At 57.9% G+C, this 23,921-nt stretch overlaps 1 protein-coding gene across 1 annotated transcript in view; it reads right to left on the reverse strand.

Moving 5' to 3' along the window:
* LOC112061213 (uncharacterized) overlaps positions 1-17,445 on the reverse strand; it is a 29,213-nt gene extending 11,768 nt beyond the window's left edge. Inside the window, exons 1-5 of the mRNA XM_024113987.3 lie at positions 17,379-17,445; positions 15,676-15,877; positions 14,310-14,428; positions 11,146-11,329; positions 4,818-4,876 (exon numbers count right to left, since the gene is read on the reverse strand). Coding sequence (XP_023969755.2) covers positions 4,818-4,876; positions 11,146-11,329; positions 14,310-14,428; positions 15,676-15,877; positions 17,379-17,433 — 619 coding nt within the window. The 5' untranslated portion in view covers positions 17,434-17,445. The remainder of the gene's footprint in view (positions 1-4,817; positions 4,877-11,145; positions 11,330-14,309; positions 14,429-15,675; positions 15,878-17,378) is intronic.
* Between the last annotated feature and the right edge of the window lie 6,476 nt (positions 17,446-23,921).

The raw sequence follows: 23,921 nt of genomic DNA on the forward strand, positions 1-23,921 counted from the left end.
GACTCCTTGTTGTTCTTGTAAACTGGAGTGATAGAAATAGGATGATGTTTAATAGTGCAAAGTGCAAGGTCATGCATTTAGGGACTAACAACAAGAATTTTTGCTAGAAGCTGGGGACTTTTGGAAGTGATGGTGGAGGAGAAAGAGCTGGGTGTATTGGTTGATCACAGGATGGCTATGAGCTGTCAATGTGATGCAGGCATGAAAAAGCTAATGTGGTCCTGGGGTGAATCAGGCAAGGTATTCCCAGCAGAGACAGGGAAGTGTTAGTACTGTTATACAAGGCACTGGTGAGACCTCATCTGGAATATTGTGTGCAATTCTGGTCTCCCATGTTTAAGAAAGATGAATTCAAACTGGAACAGGTGCAGAGAAGGGCCATTAGGATGATCTGAGGAATGGAAAACATATTTTCTCAGAAGAGACTCAAAGAGCTTGGCTCATAAGAACATAAGAACGGTCAGACTGGTCACACCAAAGGTCCATCCCAGTATCCTGTCTTCCAACAGTGGCCAATGCCAGGTGCCCCAGAGGGAATGAACAGGGACACCATCCCTTCCCATCCTGGCTAATAGCCATTGACGGATCTATCCTCCATGAATGTATCCAGTTCATTTTTTTTAACCCTGTACGCTTGATTAGTCTAACCAACAGAAGGCTGTGGGTGATATGATTACTGTGTATAAATACATTAGAGGGACAAATACCAGGGAGAGAGAGGAGTTATTTAAGTTAAGCATCAGTGTGGACCTCAGAACAAATGGATACAAACTGGCCATCAACAAGTTTAGGCTTGAAATTAGGTGGACGTTTCTAACCATCAGAGGAGTGAAGTTCTGGAGCAGCCTCCCAAGGGGAGCAGTGGGGACAAAAAACATAACTGGCTTCAAGACTGAGCTTGATAAGTTTATGGAGGGGATGGTATGACAGGACGGCCTACCATGGTGTGTGGCCCATCGGCGACTGCCTGTAGCAAAAATCCCCAACAGCTGGAGATGAGACACTAGATGGGGAGAGCTCTGAGTTATTACAGAGAATTCTTTCCCAGGTATCTGCCTGGTGGATGTTGCCCACATGCTCAGGGTCTAACTGACCATTGTATTTGGGTTCAGGAAGGAATTTTCCCTTGGGTCAGATTAGCAGAGAACGTGGGGGAGTTTCACTTTTTTCTCCAGCATGGGGCACGGGTCACTTGCAGGTTTAAACTAATGTACGTGGTGGATTCTCTGTAACTTGAAGTCTTTCAACCTTGGTTTGAGGATTCAGTAACTCAGCCAGAGCTTAGGTGTCTGTTACAGGAGTGGGTGGGGGGAGGTTCTGTGGCCTGTGATGTGCAGGAAGTCAGACTAGATGATCACAGTGGTCCCTTTTGCCTTTAGAGAGAGTAAGTGAGACATTACAATTTTAAACTTAACCAGTGTCCCATCAGTGACTTGCCACAAGATGTCAGAACATGTTCGTATGAGAGCTGAGTGGGTCTAATATTTATTTAATTTTCTTCCTTGATATAGGAATTAGATACAGTGCTCCTGTCAGCTATTTCTCAGTTATTATCCCCCCTCCCAGGGGAACCCCCAACCCTTGCCTCAGTGGCTACTGCCAGTCGTCATCTAGCCCCCGTTCACGGGGGCAGACTGCAGTGTAATGGCCACTCATCACTGGCAACGGGGTAGGAGCTGCTGCCTTTGTCTATCCTCGGGCTGCCACTCTGCAGACCCAGTACCTTTTGGCCTTAAACAAGGCCTGCAGCCTGGGGGTTTACCAGGCTGGAGCTCCCCAGCTCCCTTTGCCCTTCCCAAGCACTGGCTGCTTCAGGTACCTTCTCTCAGGCAGCCGGGCCCTTCTCCCTCCAGGGCTAGAGTGAGACTCCTCAGCTCCTGGCCCCCAGCCCTCTTATCAGGGCCAGTTGGGCCCTAATTGAGCTGGCCACAGACGTGGCTGCTTCCCCACTCAGCCTGGCATGGCTGCTTTTAACCCCTGTTCCCCAGGAGTGGGGCAGCTGCCGCTCTACAGTAGGATATTAGGAAACACTATTTCACTAGGAGGATGGTGAAGCACTGGAATGCATTACCTAGGGAGGTGGGGGAATCTCCATCCTTAGAGGTTTTTAAGGCCCGGCTTGACAAAGCCCTGGCTGGGATGATTTAGTTGGGGATTGGTCCTGCTTTGAGCAGGGGGTTGGACTAGATCAGAGGTTCTCAAATTTTGTACTGGTGACCCCTTTTCACCTAGCAGGCCTCTGAGTGCGACCCCCCTTATAAATTAAAAACATGTTTTTATAGATTTAACACCATTATAAATGCTGCAGGCAAAGCGGGGTTTGGGGGTGGAGGCTGACAGCTCGTGACCCCCCATGTAATAACTTTGTGACCCCCTGAGGGGTCCCGACTCCCAGTTTGAGAACCCCTGGACTAGATGACCTCCTGAGGTCCCTTCCAACCCTGATATTCTATGATTCTAAGCCAGCCTCTCCATAAACACCTCGGAGACATTTACAAGCTGTTTGCCCAGGGCTTTTATAGGTGGTTATCATGCCGTAAAGGGCCAGGGCGCTGCAGAGAGGAGCTACAGCTGTTGTTTTTTATGACAATGTCGGCACGTTTGTTTCGGTGATATTGTCCAAACTAATAATTTCAAGGACTGAATGAGCTGTTCCCTGACAGCTAGCGATGGGCGGGCAGGGGGTGGGGGAGGAGGGAGGAATGGGGAAAGGCTTCAGGACCAGGCTGCGTTTACATGAATGCCCCTATTCTGCCGAGGTATCCAGCAGGCAGAGCTGTGTTGCCCAAGTGCTCCATTGTGGCTGGTTTGGGGTTACAAATCACTTTAGTGGAATTCAGAGGTAATGAAATGTTGTGATCCATAATGTCTGAGTAAAAGGCAGGAGGACTGTACTCACCCTCAGTGCTTAGTTTGTGCCAGAGCTTTCTGGGGCTGAGTCCTGGCACCTTTAGGCTGGGCAGTTCATAGCCCCAGCACCTCTGGACTTGCCACGTCGGTTATGAAAGTGAGAAACTTGCTTGAGCCCCGGCACCTCTTTCATTATAAATTAAGCACTGGTCACCCTCAACTGAACTGCAGGGGCTAAGCAGGGGGTGTGGATGCCAGATCCCAGTGGAGTAGGGTGACCAGATGTCCTGATTTTATAGGGACAGTCCCAATTTTTGGGTCTTTTTCTTACATAGACTCCTATTACCCCCCACCCCCATCCCGATTTTTCATATTTGCTGTCTGGTCACCCTACAGTGGAGAAAGAGAGAGGGTGGGACAGATGTTTTGCTTGGTGGGGTGGGCTCTGCCTAAGAGTCACAGGCCCTATTTGACCACAGATCCGATTAAGCTCCATAAAGAGACCTTTGTTTTTTAAGTGACCACTAGAGCTGGAATCACTGATAATCAGGTGCAAGTGCTGAGAGCTGCTGTGGGACAGTGTTTCGGTGGAAGAGACAGCCCAGCCTGCACCAGCAGTGGGTTCCCCCACTGAGAGCTGAAATCTCTGAGAGCCGGTGGACCCTCGAGAGACCGACTCGCAGAGGTCACAGTGGCAGGTGGCAGCAGAAGGTGACGGCGTGCGGCCTTTGGCGATGGAGCGATGGAGTGAGCGGTGGCACAACGAACAGCAGTGGCCGGAGCGAGTGGCGAGCGGCTGGAGGAACGGGCAAGGTGCCTTCTCCACCCCACACGCCCCAGGGTGGGAGGTGAACTCACAGGAAAGCACCTCGGAACTCTTGGTCTTCACTGACCAAGGACAATAACTATGAATGGGATGAGGTGGAGGGAGAAGGGAAGGGTACATTGTTACCAGATTTTCCCATTACTTTGGGGTACGCTAATGTATTAGGGTTACAGATGCTCCCCGACTTACGCAAGCGTTCCGTTCCTTTTGTTTGTTTTAAACCTGCTGCCTATTAATTTCATTTGGTGATCCCTAGTTCTTGTCTTATGAGTAAATAACACTTCCTTATTTACTTTCTCCACACCACTCATGATTTTACAGACCTTTGTCATATCCCCCCTTAGTCGTCTCTTTTCCAAGCTGAAGAGTCCAGTCTTATTAAAACACTGACGGTTGAGTGGAGTGAGGCACTGCCAGCAATGGGGCTGCCATGTGATCAGGACAGAATAGAGAATTTGAACACAGAGTGGAATAGCATACGACGAATGAATGAAGATTTGACTTCAACTTCTTCTTTATCATCACTGGTGCCTCGACCCAATCTTTGTGCTACGGTTCCTTGGATGAAAGAAGCAGGAATTCATCTCTTGCTACTCCCAGTCACAACAGTGAAAGTTGAGCACTCTTTTTCCTCATTGAGTAGAATTTTATGTTCTGAAAGAAGTTGCCTTCTGCCTGATCATGAGCATATCATGAAGGACAGGAAGTACCAGACACATGAGAAGCCACCAAAGATGAAGGCACTGCTTTCAAGGAGTTCGTTAAAAGAGTTGTGCAAAATTACAAGAAGAAACCAAGAAGGATGTAGATGTAGTGCTTGAGTAGCCAACTTTAATGTGTGTGATGATTTTAAAACATGAGTTCAATCTAATAAAATGAGTGTGGAATATTTTTCAGTTTTTACTATGGTGCCATACAGCCCACCTTCACCCTCACAGTCTTGCCCCTCATCGGCCTTCTGAGAATTCAAACACCCCCCTAATTTCAATTCCTGGGGAAAACCGTGGACTTTCCTGTATCTCTGCCTCTGACCCCTTTCTATTTGCTTGCCAGTGTCCAGATGGCGGTATTGTTTTCATGTCTCCAAGCCCTATTACAGGGCGTTATGGAAGCCAGTCCCTGGGCCAGTGATGCCCCCCACCAGCTTTATGTTGGCCTTTCTTCTCCTTTTTCTCTTTCTCGTTCCCCTGTTCGGTCCCACTGCATTTGGCGGAAAACAACAAGTCCTGGTTAATGTTTAATCCCGGAGGCACCGCACTGACAGATACGGGACAAGATATGGAGAGATAAGGGAACAGATGGTGTGAGCAGTGGGATCAATGTGGAGACTCACCGCTGCGATAACACGGCGCTGCTTTTCACTTCCTTGTGCTGAAAGGGCTGAGAGTGGGGAGAAACGGGCGCCCGGCTGGATCGGGGCCTAGCACTCAGGGGGATCCAGCTCTAGCCAGACGGGCACTAGCGCCAGGCTGGGCTGTTAATTGCATCAGGCGGGTTAGCGGATGGGCCCCACCTGGCCACGTGCACCGGCTCAGCTGCTGTCACCAAAGGCTCCTGCCCTGCAAGGGGCTATCGCCCCCTGGTGGAGTCAGGAGGGAACTGCGTCCCCACACTCATTCCCTCCTGGGGAGAGGCCAGCGCAGATCCCAACGTGCTTAGCTCACCCGGGTAAAACTCCCCCCTCCGCACCGTGGCAAAAGCCGGCACAAGAGCCTGGCACTGCTTAGGTCCCATTTAAACCAGACATCCCAGAAAGACCCATTCGAGCCGTCTGTGCCAGGCTGCCTTTTCCCCCAGAGGCTGGTTATCTCAGTAAAGGTCTGAGCCCCCCCAGCACACAACCCTGTGCCCAGCGACCAGGAACTGAGCCAACCATCCTGCCGGGGGCCATGTCACTGACTCTTATGTGTGTCCTGGTGCTGTTATTGGTGGGGGAGGGGGTTGAAAAGCCCCAGCTCCCAGATTCCTGGTATTCTGGGAGGGCCTGAGTCGCCCCTTTTTTAACAAAGGAAGTTGAGCAGCTCGTCAAAGTCCGGGGCCCTGGGGACTTTCCAGCTGGAAGTAGAAATTGATGGATTTTCTTGGATGCAGCTTTGTTTTCTGACCAAGAATGTACCCAGGCCTCTTTAGCCAACACCAGACCCAACATCGCTCTCTCTAGCGTTTTCCAGGGTCTCTCTCTCTCTCTCACTCACTCACTCACACACACACATACACACACTTGCCCCCACCAACCTCAATGGGAGTTTAACCCAGCCCATAACAAGGAAGCACCCAGCTCATAGGAGAAGATTCTAGCCCTGGGGGCTGCAGAGGAAACGGGAGGCCCCCGAAAGCTCAGACGACTTGGATCGGCTTGGGCAGCCCTGGATTTTGTTGTTACTCTCCTGACCTTTTTGGGGTGCAGCTCCAGAGTGGGGATGCCTGCGCCAGGCTGTGCCCTGCCTCGCCCTGCCAGAGCTGACGGGTGGAAATGATCGTGGGTGGAGCCAGCGGGTCTGGCTCTGGCGGGCACACCAGAATGACAGATCTGTAGGAGCTCGAGACCCAGCTGAGATCTAAACTCCAGACCTGGGCCTGGAGCCTGACAGCTGCGGCTGGGCTCCGTAGCCAAGCCCCACAGGTTCCACCCCCTAACCAGAGACTGGCCCAACTGCTCCAGTGCAGCCGGCAGATCCGAGGCCAGGCTGGCGCGGTAGCGCCACAGGAACGTGGATCTGCTACATGGATGCCGCTGGGACCTGCCGATCTTTGCCCCCAAGCGAGGGCAGCCAATGTTAAAAAGACCCCTGACTGATCCTGGCTCAAAGCAGTGGGAAACCATGTGTGGGGCTGGAAACCAGGACTCCTGGGTTGCAGTCCCAGCTCTGGGAGGGGAGGGGGGATTAGTAGTTGTTGGGAGGAAGACCTGGGGTCCCGGATGCCGGGGTTCTATTTCTGGCTCTGGGAGAGGGAGGGGGGGTTCTAGTGGTTACGGGTGGACTCTATCAAAGTTCAGACCCTTCTAGCGTGAACTTCTCCTGGGTAATGCTCTCTCCGTGCCGCAGAATCCTAGTGACGCGGCGCCCTGCCCGGATCCTGCCATACGCTGGGGCTGCCAGCACAACGGGACGCGCCCCAGGTTGTGGCTCCGTTTGCTCATTTCATTTCTTGCCGCAACACCCCCATTTATTCACTGCGGCAACAGGGTCACCGCTGCCCATCCGTCCCCACCCGGGGGCAGCACCGACACAGGGTGCTACTTGTAGAACTGATAAATGAAATTGTACATAAGTAACGTTTTATGAATGAATGAAACAACATTCATTCATAAAACCGGTTACCCCAATAACTGGCTAATTGACAATTAAGATGCTTGTTAAGAGCCATAGCTGTTCAGCCAGTTACCCTTGTAAATTTCACTATCCATCCAATTCCTGCTTAAATCACTGAGACTTAGGCTACATCTACACTACGGGGGGGGGGGGGTCGATTTAAGATACGCAAATTCAGCTACGCGAATAGCGTAGCTGAATTCGATGTATCGCGGCCGACTTACCCCGCTGTAGGGATGGCGGCAAAATCGACCTCTGTGGCTTCCCGTCGATGGCGCTTACTCCCACCTCCGCTGGTGGAGTAAGAGCGTCGATTCGGGGATCGATTGTCGCGTCCCGACGGGATGCGATAAATCGATCCCCGAGAGGTCGATTTCTACCCGCCGATTCAGGCGGGTAGTGTAGACCCAGCCAGTGACTTGCACTGTTTCAGTATTGTAACTTCTGTTCACCATTCATTACACTTGCCTACATTGTAACTTCTGTTCACTGTTTGCCATATTGTAATTCAAACCCCATTTTAAAACCCTTACTCCATTTTGTAAGCTTGCTGCAACCTTCATTTTTGCAAACCCTGCTGTAATCTTATTAGGTTACTTTAGATGTGTGAATGAGGTATGGATGGATGATGGAATCAACCTCCAGCCCCAGCCTGTCCTGATTAAATAAAGTTCAAACACCAAGGGCTGAAGATGCAGACAAGAGCCCTAACAAAGTAAGAAGAGTCCACCCTAAAAAGAAAAGAACAAAGGTACAGTAGAAGGAAGATCAAAGCCAGGTCCCAGGCTGAAAGTCACATCTGCAATTGACGGGTGATCAATCACACCGAACCCAGAGGCAGTGCGACACAGCAAGACCTATAGACTCTGGATTCAAACTCAAGCCTACAAAAAGGTGGGCGAGATGGAAGACTTTAGAGGGTAACATTCTGCTGCCAACATGGAAGGGCATCAGTGCATGCCCAACAGAGACCCAGCTCGTCCTTGTGCCCGGCTTTCCTGGCCAGTTACCGCCACAAGCTATGAACCCAAGCTACGAACCCAAGCCACAAACTCAAGGTACATTCAGGACTGGTAACTGTACAGCAGCTGCAGAACATCTGATGGATGTGTGTGTGTGTGGATGTGTGTGTGTGTCTCTCTGTGTGTGTATATACATAGGTATTAGATATTAGTTATTGGTCATAAATCAAATTGTGTTATCATAATAAATGTGGCATCTTTGTCTTGCCCCCTGAAACGATCCTGTGAGGTTTTGTCTGCATAACATACTGAGGCTGGCCAAACAGGCTGGGGGGGGGGGACAAGTGGTTTCCTTTGCTGGCTGGTGCCAGCGCCCGCTGAAGGCTCTGATGGGTCCTTGATAGGGTGACCAGATGTCCCGATTTTATAGGGACAGTCCCGATATTTGGGGCTTTTTCTTATATAGATTCCTATTACCCCCCCCCACCCCCTGTCCCGATTTTTCACACTTGCTGTCTGGTCACCCTAGTCCTTGAGCTACGCCAGCCTCTGCCCTCATGCTCTGGGCTCGTCTCACCTGTTCGGGGCTGGGGGCCTGCGAGCGTGGGATGAAACCCAGAGGAAACCCCCACCCATGTGTCAGGGGTTGCTGGACCCTCACTGACACTTAGTGGGGCTCTGGCTGATCTGTGCCAACATGAGGAGAAAGGGGAAGGGCCGAAGAGAAATCAGGATCTTGGGACTGACAGTACCCAGGGCCAATGGGGAGAAGCCAATGAGTTTATCTTCCTGATTGACAAGGCAGCAGACCAACGAGAGAGTCAGGCGCCCAGGGGCCCATCTTCTGTGTGAGCTGGGGCTGCCTGAGGCAGAGCAGGGCAGAGCTAAGGGGAGCGCAGCTGGGCTGGGGGCCGGGCAGAGCTAAGGGGGCCGAGCTGGGCTGGAGCAGGCCGGAGCCGGGAGCTGGGGCAGCACAGACCAGCCGCGCCAGTGCGGAGCCAGGGCCAAGCTGCAGGGGGAGCCACGGGCCCAGAGCCGGGACGGCAGGCGCCGGTTGTATCACACGGTACCCCGCAGCCAAGCGCAGCAAGTGGCTGAGGAGAACTGGGGGGGCCTGGGCAGAGGTCCTAGCACAGGGAAATGTCTCCAGACAAGGGGCCTTCCAGGCCTGGCTCGGAGGGGGGCGTGACTCCATTGGGGGACACTGCTCGAGTGTCCATTGATGAAAATTTGGACAAATAAAGCTGCATGAAAAGACCAGGACGGGTTGCGTGACCTTAGTAAGCTGCCGGTGGACAGGAAAACACTCTTGAACAATTCACCAGACGCTGGCACACGGGGAATGTTCAGACTTCAATGATAAAGACCCTATGTCGAATTGGCCAACACCCGTCACATTTTGCCACACGGGAAGCGCTCTCCCCTCCCAGTTCTCCAATTCATGCATGATGCAGAGCCGCAGGACACTCTCAGGATTCTGCTCCCACGGCCGGGCACAGTCGCGCGTGGTGGGCGCAGCTTTTGAAACTCAGGTTCATTACAACACGTCTTGGATGGACGATGGCTGACGGGAGACGGGCCTCGCCGGCTATTTTATCGCTGGAAAATGCCTTTGGCCAGTCTTGGGATCTCTCGGACGCTGAGCGTCCATTGGCGAGGGCAGAGGCGAGAAAAACGCCCTTGGGAACTAAAGGATGAGGGTTTCCATTCTAACGCTCCCACCTGCAGTAACACTATTTAATACTGGCCCACTCGAGACTGGGGCACAGATCAATTTCCTCATGTGAGTACATTTCAGTTATTCTTAAACTAAAAACAGTTTCTATCAGCTTAGATAAAAATGAAGCTGAAGACGCTGCTAACCTGGGCGCCGTTTAGTCTAGGGCCGGCCCTGCCCATTGCGGGGGGCCCTTGTTTCCCTTAAACTTTTCTATTTTTTCCCTTATTTGTCTTACAGTGGGACTGAGAGGCAGCACAGCCTAGTGGGCAGAGCGCTGGACTGCAGCCATGGGGTGTGTTCCCTGCTCTGCCACTGACTGGCCTGGGAGCTTGGGCAAAACCCTTTCCCCGCCCTGTGCCTCAGTTTCCCCTCCCACCCTGTGTCTAGTTAGACCGTGAGCTCTTTAGGGCAGGGACTGTCTGTCTCATGCTCTGTGTGTACAGCACCTAGCATAGTGGGGCCTCTTAGTGCCACTCTGACAGACCATAATCTCACCCTCTGAGCTCTCCCAGCCCAGCCCAGTGGCGGGGAGTGGTTATGGTTTAACAGGAGATGAAATGATTCACGGCGCTTCAACTTTTCATGTGCTAGAAGCTGGTTTATTGTCACTGCTCAGAAGCTCCCAAGCAAAGCAAGCGCTAAGCCGCAGGGGCGCTGGGTTAGAGGCAAATTGCACTTGAATTAAAACCCCTTTGTGGGACTCTGCGAACCACCCGCCGGGTCCTTCCCAGGCACCTGCCGTGTGAAGATCCAAACACTTCGCCCCCCCTCGGTGAGAGGCTGGTGGGAATGGACTGTCAGGGCGAAAGGGGCTGGGGCTGAAAGCTGTGAGAGCCAGACCCTAGGGGGGCCAGGCCGAGCTGCGGGTCAGGGCTCGGGGACACTGGGGTTCCCTTTGTGGGGTGGGGTAAATAGCGACCAATTTCTGGGGGAGTCCAGATGAATTTCGCTGCAGCTGTCAGGGGGCTGGGGGCAGAGGAGGGTTGGACTCTGGAATTGAGAATTGCTCGGACGTTTAACACGGGAATGGAGGCGACATTCCCTGAGCTGCCCAGGGATTGGCAGGGCCGTCGCCACGGAGCTCGGCTGAGGATTGGCCCCACCCCCTGGATGCTGTCAGACCCTGGGCCTGGCTGTGTGTGGAGCCGGGCTGAGCCGACGTGCCCGTTCTGGACGGGAGCGAGGGGCTAGGCCTGGCGTCTGCCGAAGAAAGCCACATGGGGGGGGGGGCAGTTGGCTCCAAGGCACCATTAGAAATCTGAGCCCTGGGGTGAGGGAGGGCAGCAGAGCCCAGGGGAGACGGGAGCGTAACCCCAACTCTCAGATCCCTGCTCTCCGGGCCCCAGGAGGCAGCAGGTGGGCGGGAAGCGCGAGGCTGCCCCCTGCTGGAGGACGGAGGTGCTGCTTGAGAAGGCAGAAGCCGCAGGTGGGGTCAGCGATGGGCGCAGGGGCTTCCCCGAGGCTGCAGCGACTCAGGGTTTGGCTTTGAACCTGGGCCACCTGCTGATGACCCTGTAGAGGGCGTTCCCGGGGCAGCTGGTTGGGTTCACGTTGCGATGCCCCGTCAGGGTGTAGCTGCGTCTCAGGAAGCCCTTGGAGACGGCGCATTGGATCAGGCTCTTGGCGGCGTTCAGGGCGGCAGCGTTGGGCACTCTGCCTGCAGGAACAGAGCAGCCCCGTGTTAATCTCACCCTGGCCCTCGGCCCCTCTCTGCTGCTCAGGGGATGTGACTGTGGCCTGAATAAATAACCCCCCTCTGGCCACGCTCTCGATTGGCCATGTCAGTGTCACTCCCTCCCACACATTCGGTAATGCATCCCCCCCGCTCAGCTGCATTTGCTTAGCCAAGGTCCCTCCCCCCCTTTCCTAGCCCTGTGCCCCAGCCCGGTGCCCCACAGGGGGGAGCTCGACCATGGCAGGGCCTGGCGGGATGGCGCTGAAGCCAGCTGGGTTAGCCCCGGGGCAGATCTCTTACTGAATCCCAACCCTCCGCCCCCGAGCTCTCAGCTGGGAGGGGGCACCGGGTGCCCAGTGCCCCCAGCTGCAGCCGCCCTGTGAGTGCCCAAAGGCTTCCCACCATATGTAAAGCTATTTAAGGCAGGGGGGTGACATAATCAACGCTCGTTCTTCACGGAATCCCTGCCCAGGATGGCTGCTGGAAACACCTAAGAAACAAAGGACTGGGGCGGGGGACGTGCTGAGCCCAGACCGGAAGGGTGTCTAGCCTGTGAATGAAATTTCTGAAGCTTTTCGCTGCAGGCCAGAGCAACCAGCCTTCAGGAATCTCTGCAATCTGCCTAAAACATTTAGGGTGAGAAATTACTGCTGGGAGCCAGTTTCTTTAGTATCTGAAGCTTATCTTGCGTGTTTGTTTTATTTGCTTGGCGATCTGCTTTGCTCTGTTTGCTCTCCCTTATAATCACTTCAGCTCTATCTTTGTAATTAATCAACTTGGTTTTGTTCGGTCTAAAACCAGCGTGTGGAAATCATCACTGGGGGCAAAATCTGTGCCTGCCTTTCTCACATGGAGGAAGGGGGTGAATTTCATGAGCTTGCGCTGTCCAGTGCCAGACGGTACAATTTTGGGTTTCTCCTCTAGGGGGGGGTGCACTTGAGGGCTGGGCAATCCTTACCTGAGCTTCCCAGCCAGAGCTGATCTCAGCATCTTGTGTGTTTCTGCAGCTGGGGGTGTCCCTACCTGCGTGTGCTGGAGGGGCCTCGAGAGCCTGTCACAGCAGCGCAGCGTAAAGGGAAACCAGGCTGGTGGCTCAGGCGGGCTCAGTGGTACCCAGTTCCAAGTGGAAGCCCGGAGGGAACCTGTCACAGGGAGCTCAGTGTCCCCCCACTGCCGCCACCCTGTGAGTGCCCAGCTCAGGCGCTCTCTGCCGGGGGAGGCCAGGGCCGCAGGGCCCCACCTCCAGCCTAGGGGCTGCACCCTGCAGAGCCGGGCTGCGGCAGGATTTAGGGGTCACCAGCCACACCTGAGCTCCCAGGGCGACGCGAGGACACGCAGGGCTCATGGGATCCTGGGCGGGACAAACAGGGGAGTAGGGGCCAGGGAGGGGATTTTCCCCCTGTGTCCGGCCGTGGGGAGACGGCTGCTGGATCCTGCGCCCGGCTCTGGGGCCCATGTGATAAAAGGGACGTGGAAAAAGAGCCCCAAACACAATGGGTGGGCTGGAGAAATGGCTGCCAGGGTGGAACGGGCAGAGCTCAGCCCACCCAGCTGATCACCCAGGGAGGAAACACAGGACCTGCCGGGCGCGTTAAGCCACGCGGAGAAAGGCAGAAGAGGAGCTGGGGCCCGGGAGCTGAAGCCAGACACGTTCCCCGGGAAATAAGGCCCAAATTTCAAACAGGGAGGGCGATTAGCCAGTGGAGCAAACGCCCCTGGGCCACCAGAGCCAGCCAGGGGATCCAGTGACGGGCCCAGTGATGCCGTATACAGGTGACCCCCCCCCCCCCCCCGCTCCTACTCACTCTCCCCTCCCTGTACAGCCAAAGGTCACTACAGCTCCAGGGTCCTACGGGCTGCCCCTGCTCAGTTGCTTTCCTGGCCCTAGATCCCCTTTCGGGGTCGCTGCTTTCCAGGCTCCAGGCCGTAGGTCTGGCCTGCGTTCCTTGGGCCCATCCCTGCCCTTGTGCTTGGCTGGATGAAAACCCCACCTAAAATCCCACGTTGTTTGCTTGCAGCCAGCCAGGTCGCTCTGCAGCAGTGACCCGTCGTCACTAATTCCTACATCACCGGAGATGGTCTCTGGGGCAGAACCCCCTGCCCCGGGCATCAGGAGAGCAGGTGTGGGCGGGAGCCCTGCAGGAGGGATTCCCAGCTCCCAGCACGGCCTGGGAGCGTTGCCAACTTTCTAATTGCAGAAAACCGAACAGCCTTGCCCTGAGGCCCCACCCCTGCCCCGCCCTTCTCTGAGGCCCCTCCCCCACTCACTCCATCCCCCCTCCCTATTTCGCTCTCTCTCCCTCACCCTCACTAACTCGCTCATTTTCACTGGGTTGGGGGGGGGGGGCGGGGAGCATGAGGACTCAGGCCCTGGGGTGGAGCCAGGGATGAGGGGTTTGGGGTGCAGGAGGAGGCTCTGGGCTGGGGCTGAGGGTTCGGAGTGTGGGAGGAGACTCAGGACTGAGGCAGGGGGTTGAGGTGCGGGAGGGGGTGTGAGGTGCAGGCTCCGGGAGGGAGTTAGGGTGCAGAAGAGGGTTCTAAGTTGGGGCATGGAAAGGGCTTTGGGGTGCAGACTCCAGGCGGTGCTGACTTCAGGCAGATCCCAGTAAGCGGCGACATGTCCCCCCAGCTTGGGGGCAGCCACGGGGGCTCCACACGTTGTCCCCATCCCAAGCACCAACTCCGCAGCTGTCATTGGCCGGGAAGTGCAGCCAATGGGAGCTGCGGAGCCGGAGCTTGGAGTGGGTGCAGCGTGCGGAGCTCCGTGGATGCCCCCGAGCTGGAAGGAAATGCCGGCTCGTTCCTGGGATCTGCACAGAGCCGGGTAGGGAGCTTGCCAGCCCGCACCAACTGGACTTTTAACGGCCCAGTCAGCGGTGCTGACCAGAGCTGCCAGGGTCCCCTTTCGACCGGGCACCTGGCAACCCTAGCAGGGAAATCCGTACAGACGGGACCCACGTACTGGAGAAGTTGCCCAGGAAGCTGAATCCCAGCGACTTATAGTTCCAGCCGTAGGCGTGGGCCCCCACGCTGCTCCAGCCTCTGCCCTCGTAGACTCTGCCGTCCTCGCCGATCAGGAAGCTGCAGGCAGAGCGCAGTGTGAGACCCGCACAGGCACGTCGGCCGCAGCCTCCCCTCCCTATCGCTCCCGGCAGCTCCCCCAGGGTCGTTGCTGGCCCTGCCCGGGTTTGAACCTGGGACCCTCGGAGCTAGAAGCTCAATCCTCTGCCATGCAGCTAAAGACCCACTGAGGAAAGGGACTGGAATGGGGGGCTAACCTGTATTGCACTGTTTGGCCATTAGGTGGCGCTTTGTGTAAAGCCCCTTATGGAAGCAGCCCTGGGCCCCACCTGGACACAGGTGGGGGGCGAGGGAGGGCTGTAGCCGGCCCAGATGTGGGGCAGGAGAACAGCGCTGGGACCCGCCACCCTGCGGGAAATTCCCAGCTGGGTTTCCATCCCCCGACGTCACCATCTCAAAACATTTCACAGAGCAAAATCTCCGGCCAGGTTTTCATTGCGGGGCGTCAGGCCGGCCCCACGGAAAGGTGTTGATAACACCGGCACGGGGCAGTGTCAGAGATGAGCAGGGCACAGGCCACGCAGCATCTGTCAGCCAAGCTCCTGGCACGGCCCAGGGGCTCCCTGTGGCCCTCCATCCCCCCACCAGCTTTATGACTGCCCGGTTCCATCCCCCGTTCTTCAGGGACTCCCTCAGCCCCCCCCAATCTCCCCCTGCCAGGGGCTCTGTGGCCCCCGTCCCCCTCCAGGGCAGGCAGGGCTCGCAGAGCTGGGAGGGCTGGGGGTGCAAACACATCTCTGCACCGGCCATGTTTTCCACCTGCCCCCTCCCCCAGTGACTCATGAGGGGGCAGGACTTGGGGGAGGGTCTGGAGCCAAGGCCCAGCCTGGTCCCGTGTTCCAGCCCCCCTGGGTCCCGGCCTGGGGGAGGGGCAGGAGCATGAACGGCAGCTGCTGGGGTGGGGCGAGGGATGGGACAGGGCACCAGCACTTGGGCAGGGCATGGCGGGGGGACACACGGGGGGCCAACTGCTGAGGAACTGCCTGAGAAACAGGATCAGGAACTACTGGGTTGGCCCTTCCCAGCCTAAATACGGTTCCCGCACTTCCAAGTCTCAGCACCAACCCTGGCTCCCCATCATCCCTCAGCCCCCCCTTCACAGGGTGCTTCCTCCCTCCCCGCCCCCCCCCCCGATGGAAGGGAGGGTCAGTATATCCCCCATTTCACCCCTCCTGCCCCCCATGGCCTCCTAGGGGCATATGCCCCTCAGCTCTGTGGAGGCCCCCGCCCCACCCTGCCGTACTCACTTGTAGCCGATGTCGGGCCAGCGCCGGGTGTCCATGTGATAGTTCTGGATGCCCCTGACCTGCTGGCTGCAGGAGGCCTGCGAGGTGCAGCGGTTCCCTGCCGTGTGGTGGATGATGACGTAGGGCACTGGGGTCCTCAGTGGGACCCTGTTTCTCGGGGGCCGGGCCCCCCACTGTCGGCGTGAGATGATGCGGGGGCAGCCTGTGCCATGCGGGGGAGGGGAGAAAGGGCTGGGTTAATGTGGCTGCCCCCCACCTGCCCCAGCCCACGCAGCAGGATCGGGTCCAGGGCTGGTGCTCTGAGTGGGGCCGCGGCAATGGGGTGGGGGTGGGGCCAGTAAAGGCCCAGCACGGCGCAGGGGGGACGCGCAGCCCTGCGTTAAATGTGACGGGGCTGGGGAGAGGCCTGGCTGGGAGCCTGCTCGCCGTGCAGCAGCACCCGCCGCTGGCAGCAAAGGGGCGAATGGGGAGCCAGGCCGGGCTGGAGGGAGGCCAAGCAAGGGCTGGGCTGGAGAACGTGGGTGGGGCTGGTGCTCCGAACTCACCCCGGGCTGGGGAAGCTCCTGCCCAGGGTGTGCGGCTCAGAACCCGTCTGTCTCCTCTGCCCCCTCCAGTCACTTGCAGCCCTCCAGCCTGTCCCCTCTGCTCTGCAGCCTTTCCGCTCTCTCTGCATCCGGGAGGCCCCTGATCCTTCAGGTCTCCCACTGCTGACCCCCCTGCCCCTCTGCCAGGAACTTCCGAGTCGGGGTGACCAGGATGGAGTCCAGTGCCCCACAAACTGGAAGGTCAGAGCATCCGACCCTGAGAAAAGGCTCATTGGGCACAATCGGCCTGTGGAACTCGCTGCCACTGGCTGTCACTGGGCCACGAGCAGGATCCAGCAACGGATCAGAGGTTTCTATGGAGAACGAGACCAGCCAGCGTGGGACTGGACGGGCTCCCGCCCCAGGGCTTGGGGCAGCCACTCCATGGTGGGAACAGACAGGAAATTGCCCTGTGGATGGGTTATTCCATTGTGGGCCACTAGGGGGTGTCAGTCACCTCCCTCTGGACCATCTGGCACTGGCCACTGCTGGAGCACCGGGGTAGATGGGCCCTGCTCTGATCCGGGGGCGATTTCTTGGCTGCAGGGACATTCCCAGCATGAATCCTGCTAAGAGGGCCTTGGTGGGAGCTGGGGACCAGCTAGTGTTGTTACAGCTCCCCCCCACCCCACCTCTGCCCCTGCTCTCCCCCTCCCCAGCCCCCTTTCCCCTGCCCTCCCCACACAGCCTCAGCTCGCTGCCCCTCTGCATGCTGGGAGCTGGCCCTTTCTGGCTCTTGGTTGCCCCAGGGCAGTTCGGGTTGAGCTGGGCTGGCAGGGGACACGGCCTGGGCGGGAGGTGTGCGACACTCTGGGATCGGCTCCCCTTGGGCAGGGTCAGGGGCCTCGTCCCGTGGGCCGATGAACACTAGGGCTCTGGGAACGGGCGGCAGGGGATGACCCAGCCCTGCCTTGCGGAGGGATGGGCTGGACTGAAGCCGAGGGGCATCTCTAGCTCTGCAGGGGCAAGTCCAGCCCCGGGCGCCAGGCCAGGAGGTGGGTTAGTCAGGTGCCTCCATTGTTAATTTCCCACGCCTGCGTTTCCGCCTCCTGGGTTCTGCGCTGCATCGGGGATTCCCAGCCCTGCCCCCCACCCCCGGCCCAGGGGGTCCGAACTCACCGAGCGCCGCGGCGCAGAGCGCTGAGAGCAACACGACCCGCGTCAGCAGCAGCATCTTCCTCTCGCTCGACCCTGTGGGGACACGCGCCTGTCACAGCCGCCTGCCACCCCCAGGATCCCCCTGCGCTCCGGCTGCCCTGGGCTCCCAGCCCGGCCTGTCGCCTGAGGGCAGCGTCCCAGCCCTGCCCAGATCCCCCTCCCCCGCCTGAGCTCCCCGGGTCCCCATGGCAGCCCCTTGAGCTGCAGGCTCGGCGCTGGCCCTGGCTGTACTAACACTGCCCAGCTGGGGCTGTGGGGAGAAGAGCCGGGCTGGGGACAGAGCTGGGCCATGGAGACCGGCACCCTGTGGGGTGCAGAGGGGGGCTGGCATGTGCCCACCTGGATTCCTGCAGAGCCGGGAGCAGAGTGAGCTCCAGGCTCCGGCACCCAGGGCCGGCTCCAGGCACCAGCCTGGCAAGCAGGTGCTTGGGGCGGCCGCTCTGGAGAGGGGCGGCACGTCCAGGTGTTCGGCGGCAATTCGGCGGACGGTCCCTCACTCCCACTGGGAGCAAAGGACCTCCCGCCGAATTGCCCTCGGAGATCGCGATCGCGACCTTTTTTTTTTTTTTTTTTTTTTTTTTTTTTGGCTGCTTGGGGTGGCCAAAACCCTGGAGCCGGCCCTGCCGGCACCTACTGCTCTCTATAAGCACCTGCCAGGGCGACGGGGGACGGGGCCAGGTAGTTGGTCAATAAACCGTCATGTGGGTACTGGCGGGAGCCCCAGGCACGGAGGAGGAAGGAGTGTGGGGGGGGTGGATTTCACCCGGGGCTGCGGTTGCTGAAGACCAAACCAGGCTCGTGCAGCAGGGATCAGGGATCTGTAGCAGTACCAGGGCCGACAGACTGCGTCCGAGGGGGAGGGAGCGATTCTGGCCTGGCAGCGTGATCCCGGGGGCAGAACCTTCATCCCAACCTCTGCAAGGCTGGGCACAGAGCACTGCCCGGCCTGGAGAGCTGGGGAACGCCGCACCGGGGGGACAGCACTTCAGCCACCATCTGTGCCACCATTTCCCGCTCCGACCGATCCAGACACGTTGTGTGCCCCAGCTCCCGCTGCAGTAAGGCAGGGCCTATAGGTCCCAACCAACATTAGTCCCGTGTCGGGCCGGGCGCTGCCCAGACACACAGTGACCGAGATCAGGGCCCCATCGCGCCGGGCGCTGCACAGACACAGAGTGACCGAGATCGGGGCCCCGCCGGGCCAGGCGCTGCCCAGACACACAGTGACCGAGATCGGGGCCCCGCCGGGCCAGGCGCTGCCCAGACACACAGTGACCGAGATCGGGGCCCCGTCGCGCCGGGCGCTGCACAGACACACAGTGACCGAGATCAGCACTAAGAGCAGACAAGGCAGCATGTGAATTCAGCAGACCTCAATGCTACTTATAAAGAAAGACCAGAGCACGGTCTGGTCATGGGCACCAGGTTTGTATAATTTTTGATGGTGCCCAGAATGGGTCCAAGCAGAGCCGTCCCGTCCATAGGACGGACTGGGGCAACCGCCCCAGGACCCGTGCTTTGGGGGGGCCCCGCTCTTCATGGGGATGCGATGTCCTAGGCGGCCTGAGGAGTTAGTGGGGGGGTCTGGCCCCAGTCCGCCCTCTCCGCTCTGCCCCGCTGGCCCACGGCGTCACTTATTGGAGGGGATGGAAGCTGGAAAGAGGCAGGGCAGGGGTGAGGGCTTGGGGGAAGGGGTGGAATGGGGGCGGAGCAGGGCTGAGAAGAGGCAGGGCGGGGCTTGGGGGAAAGGGCAGGGCGGAGCGGGGCGGGCTGGGGCCAAGTCGCTCGCTGCTGTTGGCTCCAGGCCCCCCGCTAGCCCCCCAGGGTTGCCCTGGTCCGTCCTCTGGATAAATATAAACCCAAACATTGGTGGAGCTGGGCCCACGTTCCTGAATATTGGTGGAGCACGGGCACCTATGGGTCTGGTGACAAAGACCCTCGGCCAGGTTCATTGCCCTGAAGGTGCAGTCCTAGTGTCCTGGCTCCGTGGTTACAGGTTCACTAACACGAGTGCCCCGTGGCAAGGAGCGGCTCAGTCAGCGACGGGAGTCACCGCTGTCCCCTAGGCCACACACAGACTGACGGTGAGGTACCCGAGAGTAATAGACCGAGACAAGCAGCTTCCATCCCACCTTCCGTGTGTCACCACATTCACCTGTCACCTCCCCTGGGGCCTGAGATCTTGGACAAAACACCCCCTGTTTATTATTTTCTCCAACCATCTTATTTTGCACTAAATTGAATGTATTTGTCCCACCTACGCTATATTTACGTAAATCTCTAGTGCCTAGGACACTAGCGACAACGTTGCCAAGTACGTGAACTGCACAGCAAACCTGTCAGCATTTGCTCTAACCCATGGCCTGACTTTGGTTCACAGCCTCCGGTTCAGGCCTCAAATCTTGCCCCAGCCCCAGTGCTCCAGGCTCTCTGTGCTACCCCGGTCGCTGCACAGACACACGGTGCCCGAGATCGGGGCCAGGGAAGGGATCTGAGCCCACAGCTCCCACCTAGTGGTCAGGGGAGGGCATGACAGGCGCTCTCTGTCCTGGTGCCCCCTGTTGGTAGCCGCTCCCACCCTGTGCTGTCTGTCCCCTCCTGTCTCGCCCTCCGGCTGGGTCACAGGCTGTGTCCAGCCCCTCTGGGGTATGTAAAGGGTCCAACAAATGCTAGTTCTGCTGCCTGGCAAAGGGCTTTGGGCATCACCCGGCCAAAACCCCAGAGTCGGGACTCTCTGGGATGGGGGATCTCCCTAGTCCTGAGTCACTAGTGTCAGGGACAGGCCGTGTGCCTCCAGCCCTGACCGGGGACCCCTGGCCCACCCTCTCCCCCGGGCTCCAGCAGGGCCCCAAGGCTGACAGCTGAGCCCTGCCCGTGGAGAGCTCTGTGTCACCCCCCACACACACACCCTCCCGGGTCACTTCCCGCCGGTCTCCCCAAGCCAGAGGGAGAAGCAAAGACCGGAACAAACCTGAGGAGACGTCTCTGACCCTGCAAATGCCCAGAGTCCTTCCCCTCAACAGCTCTGGTAGCGCATCAGCTGGGCCTGCCGCCGGCTCCTTCTGCAGAGCTGCCGATCCCAGCCCTGCTCACCTCCGCTGGCGCCTTTCAAGGGAGCTGCTCTCTGCTCCCTGCCAAGCTCCTCCTCCGGCCGGGCAGGGCCCTGCGGGTGGGGCAGGGCAGAGCTGCCAGGGGTGGCCCATCATCTACATTGTATTTCTCAAACAAGGGGTGTTTCCTTAGCATCCCCGCCCCACCCCATCTCCTGAGATTATCAGCAACATCACCGAGATGCAGGACTCACCTACCTTCGCCGGGCGTCTTTCTTGCTGCTTTTCGCAGCACTCAGCAGCTCCCGGTCTTGTTGGACGGAGATGGAAAGATAAGGGACGTCCCTTGTAATAAGGGACTGTTGGCAACCCTGCCACCAGGGCCCAGGGCAGTTCCGTGACCCCACCCTCTCCGAGGGCTGTTTGTGCATCCATCACAGGGCCCTGTCACGCCAGGTGCTGTACAGACACACAGTGACCGAGATCAGAGCCCCATCACGCCGGGCGCTGCCCAGACACACAGTGACAGAGATCAGGGGCCCCGTCATGCCAGGCGCTGCCCAGACACACAGTGACCGAGATCGGGGCCCCGTCGGGCCGGGCGCTGCCCAGACACACAGTGACCGAGATCAGGGTCCCATCAGGCCGGGCGCTGCCCAGACACACAGCGACTGAGATCAGGGCCCCGTCGGGCCGGGCGCTGCCCAGACACACAGTGACTAAGATAACGATCCTGTTGTGCCGGGCTTTGCAGACACAGACACTCTACCCCATACACTTTTGTCCGGGTGTAACTGTGGGGTCGGTTTTGCCGACAGTTATACCAGTACAACAGCACTGTGTGTGCAGTGACACCAGGATAAAGGTGCCTGGTACCAGGGTTAGACCCGTCTACCCTCCTCGTCCGGAAATAGTTCTAGCCGAGTTGCAAGGGTATAATTGTACCCCCACGGGGGCTGTAATGTGTTAACTAGCCTGGTGCAGTTACACTCCTACTGCGTTTGTGTGTGGATGAGGCCGGCCAGTGGGGTGACCTTGGCCAAGTCCCTGCCTCACCCAGTGACTCAGTTTCCGCCTCTGAAGTGGAGATAACGACACGGCCTCCCCTGCACAGCGCAGTGAGATCGCTGGGGAGAAGGGTAGAGGAGCACCAGGCACAGTGCGGGGGGCTGTAGTCACCCCAGGCTATGTGATGGCCGGAGCTCCATGTAGCTGAGGAAGGGACAATGACGGTGCCATCGCTCAGGGCAACTGCACCGGTCCTGCCCCTCCGTGGGCCGGCCAGGCACCCGCCCTGGGCTCCTGGCAGAGCAGCCGGCATCTCTCATGGGCAGGGACCCGCCTCGCTATTCCTCCTGCCAGGTACTCCAGGCTGCCCGGTTTCCTGCTTGCACTGTGATATCCCCAGCAAGTCAGACTGGCCGAGCCGGCCGCTTTCCCTCCCCCTCAGAGGCTACAAGCCCCATAAGCCCCACAGCTCCGGCCCCGCTCAGCTCCTCCCAAGCAGCACCTGGGTGCTTACGGTGCCAGCACTGCCGAGAACACGTGTTAAACCAGTCGGTGAACCCACCCGCCTGCTGATGGGCTTACCAGGGATCCCTCCCTCAACTCCAGCCAGGGCTCTGGCAGGGGTGCAGCCCGTCAGTGCTTCCAAACTCAGCACAGTTTCTGCTGCGAACACAACCCGCCGGGAACCTGTGAGTGCCACAGGCCGGTCCCTCGATCTGGGAACAGGTCATTCGCGGGCAGTGGCTCACTCCTCAGGGCGTCGCTTCGGCCGGTCGGTTGCTTTACAAGTGTCCTGTGAAGGTCCTGACCCCTCCCAGGGTTTGCTGGAGTCAGGTCTCCCCCAGAGGAGTCACGGCCCATCCCCCCAGACTCCGGACCCATTCGCATTTGTAATACAATCAACTGCGAAAACACCGACGCTTCGTCCAGCCAGCTTTGTGCCGGGTCTGGCAGGGAATCGCCGGCTCTGGCCCATCTCCCCCTACAGAACTGGGTGGAACCAGGTGCTGTCCGGCACCCGTGGGGAGCCCACTGACTTAGTGCCTGGACAGGTTTCTCCCCGGCCTGGCGTATCTGCCATGGCCTGTCACAATGTCACGTTTCGACGTTGCGTTTAAGAAACATTCTGCCATCACGCCAGCACCCGGCCTTCACAAACCGCCCGGTCGGCCGGCAGCCTCCTGTCCCAGTTCTCTCTAGAGCCCCTGGGCCGAGCTCTCCCACGCCCCTCCTTACCACGGGTGCCCCCAAACCTTTTCCTTCCAGCGCCCGGTTCATTTTCTTAACTTCCTACACGTCTCGGCTGCCTTATTAACGCTGAGGCTTGTCCTGCTCCATCACACCCTCCGGGTCCTACGTGCGCTCAAAAGGCTTTCCCGGCGCCCCCAGCTTCACCACAACCAATTGCTCCTGCGCTGGCCGATAAGCGTTTCCACCGTCCTCCTCCCGTTTCTGACAACCCCACTTCTGCACCGTCTCCTTGGCCCCTTCCCCTCGCTCGCCTTCCCCTTTCCTTGGGTGACCTGCTGCGCTTGCCGGCTGCCCTTTGACTTCCCCATCTTGCTGCTTCTCTTTCGGAGCGTTTTCTGTCATTTCCTTGAGCTTCGGATTAAAAGCCTCACACGCCCGATACTCAGCTGCCGTCCCGTTTCACGCGTTCCCCTCAACTTTCTGTTCAGCCTCAGAGACAAGCAACGCACACGTGGGATTCCACGGGCCGGCCTGACCCGCGGCGGTCACAGAACCTCCATGCGTAACAGCACATTTCTGTACAAACCATCCAAGCACTCCTTGATTTCTACTATTCTTAGCCCGCATTTTACCCTTGATGGAGTTTTCCCAAGTTAACATTTCGCTGGATCTATTCTTACATCTCTTCTTCAAACTTTTTCCCGCCTTTCAAGGCCCCTAGATTGTCCCAGCCAGAGTCTCCGCACACGGCTCGGTCTTTATTCCCGACACAGAAGTTGTGACCCTGCCCTGTGTGGTTCCAGCAGATTTATTACCAAGTCAGGTTCAGTCTTACTTCCTACTTAGAGAGACCTCAAGGACCCAAGCCCCGGCCAATATTTATTAGTTATTAGTACAGCGCCCAAAGAGAAAGGCATATCCAGGACCAAGACTGCGGGACCAAACCTTGCAGCCGTTGACATAAACGACAGACTAAGACCAGTGATGTCTTTTGCCACTGCTTGTCTACAGCTTGGACTACTTATAGGTACCTTATTTCCAGCTTATCACTTCTTCTTTCCCAATGCAAATCTACAAATCCATCTGTGTCTGGTAAATTTCATAGAGGTCTCAGCACACAATCACACATCTGCCGTATAGGTATGAACTTTTACCATCACTATGTTATTTATACATTGCCGTTTCTTTGCGGTTAGTACATTTCTCGTACAGTCGCGTGGCAACGCAAATAACAGGGCGCTGGGCTACAAAATTT

Source organism: Chrysemys picta, chromosome 17 (assembly GCF_011386835.1).
Source record: "Chrysemys picta bellii isolate R12L10 chromosome 17, ASM1138683v2, whole genome shotgun sequence".
NCBI lineage: Eukaryota > Metazoa > Chordata > Testudines > Emydidae > Chrysemys > Chrysemys picta.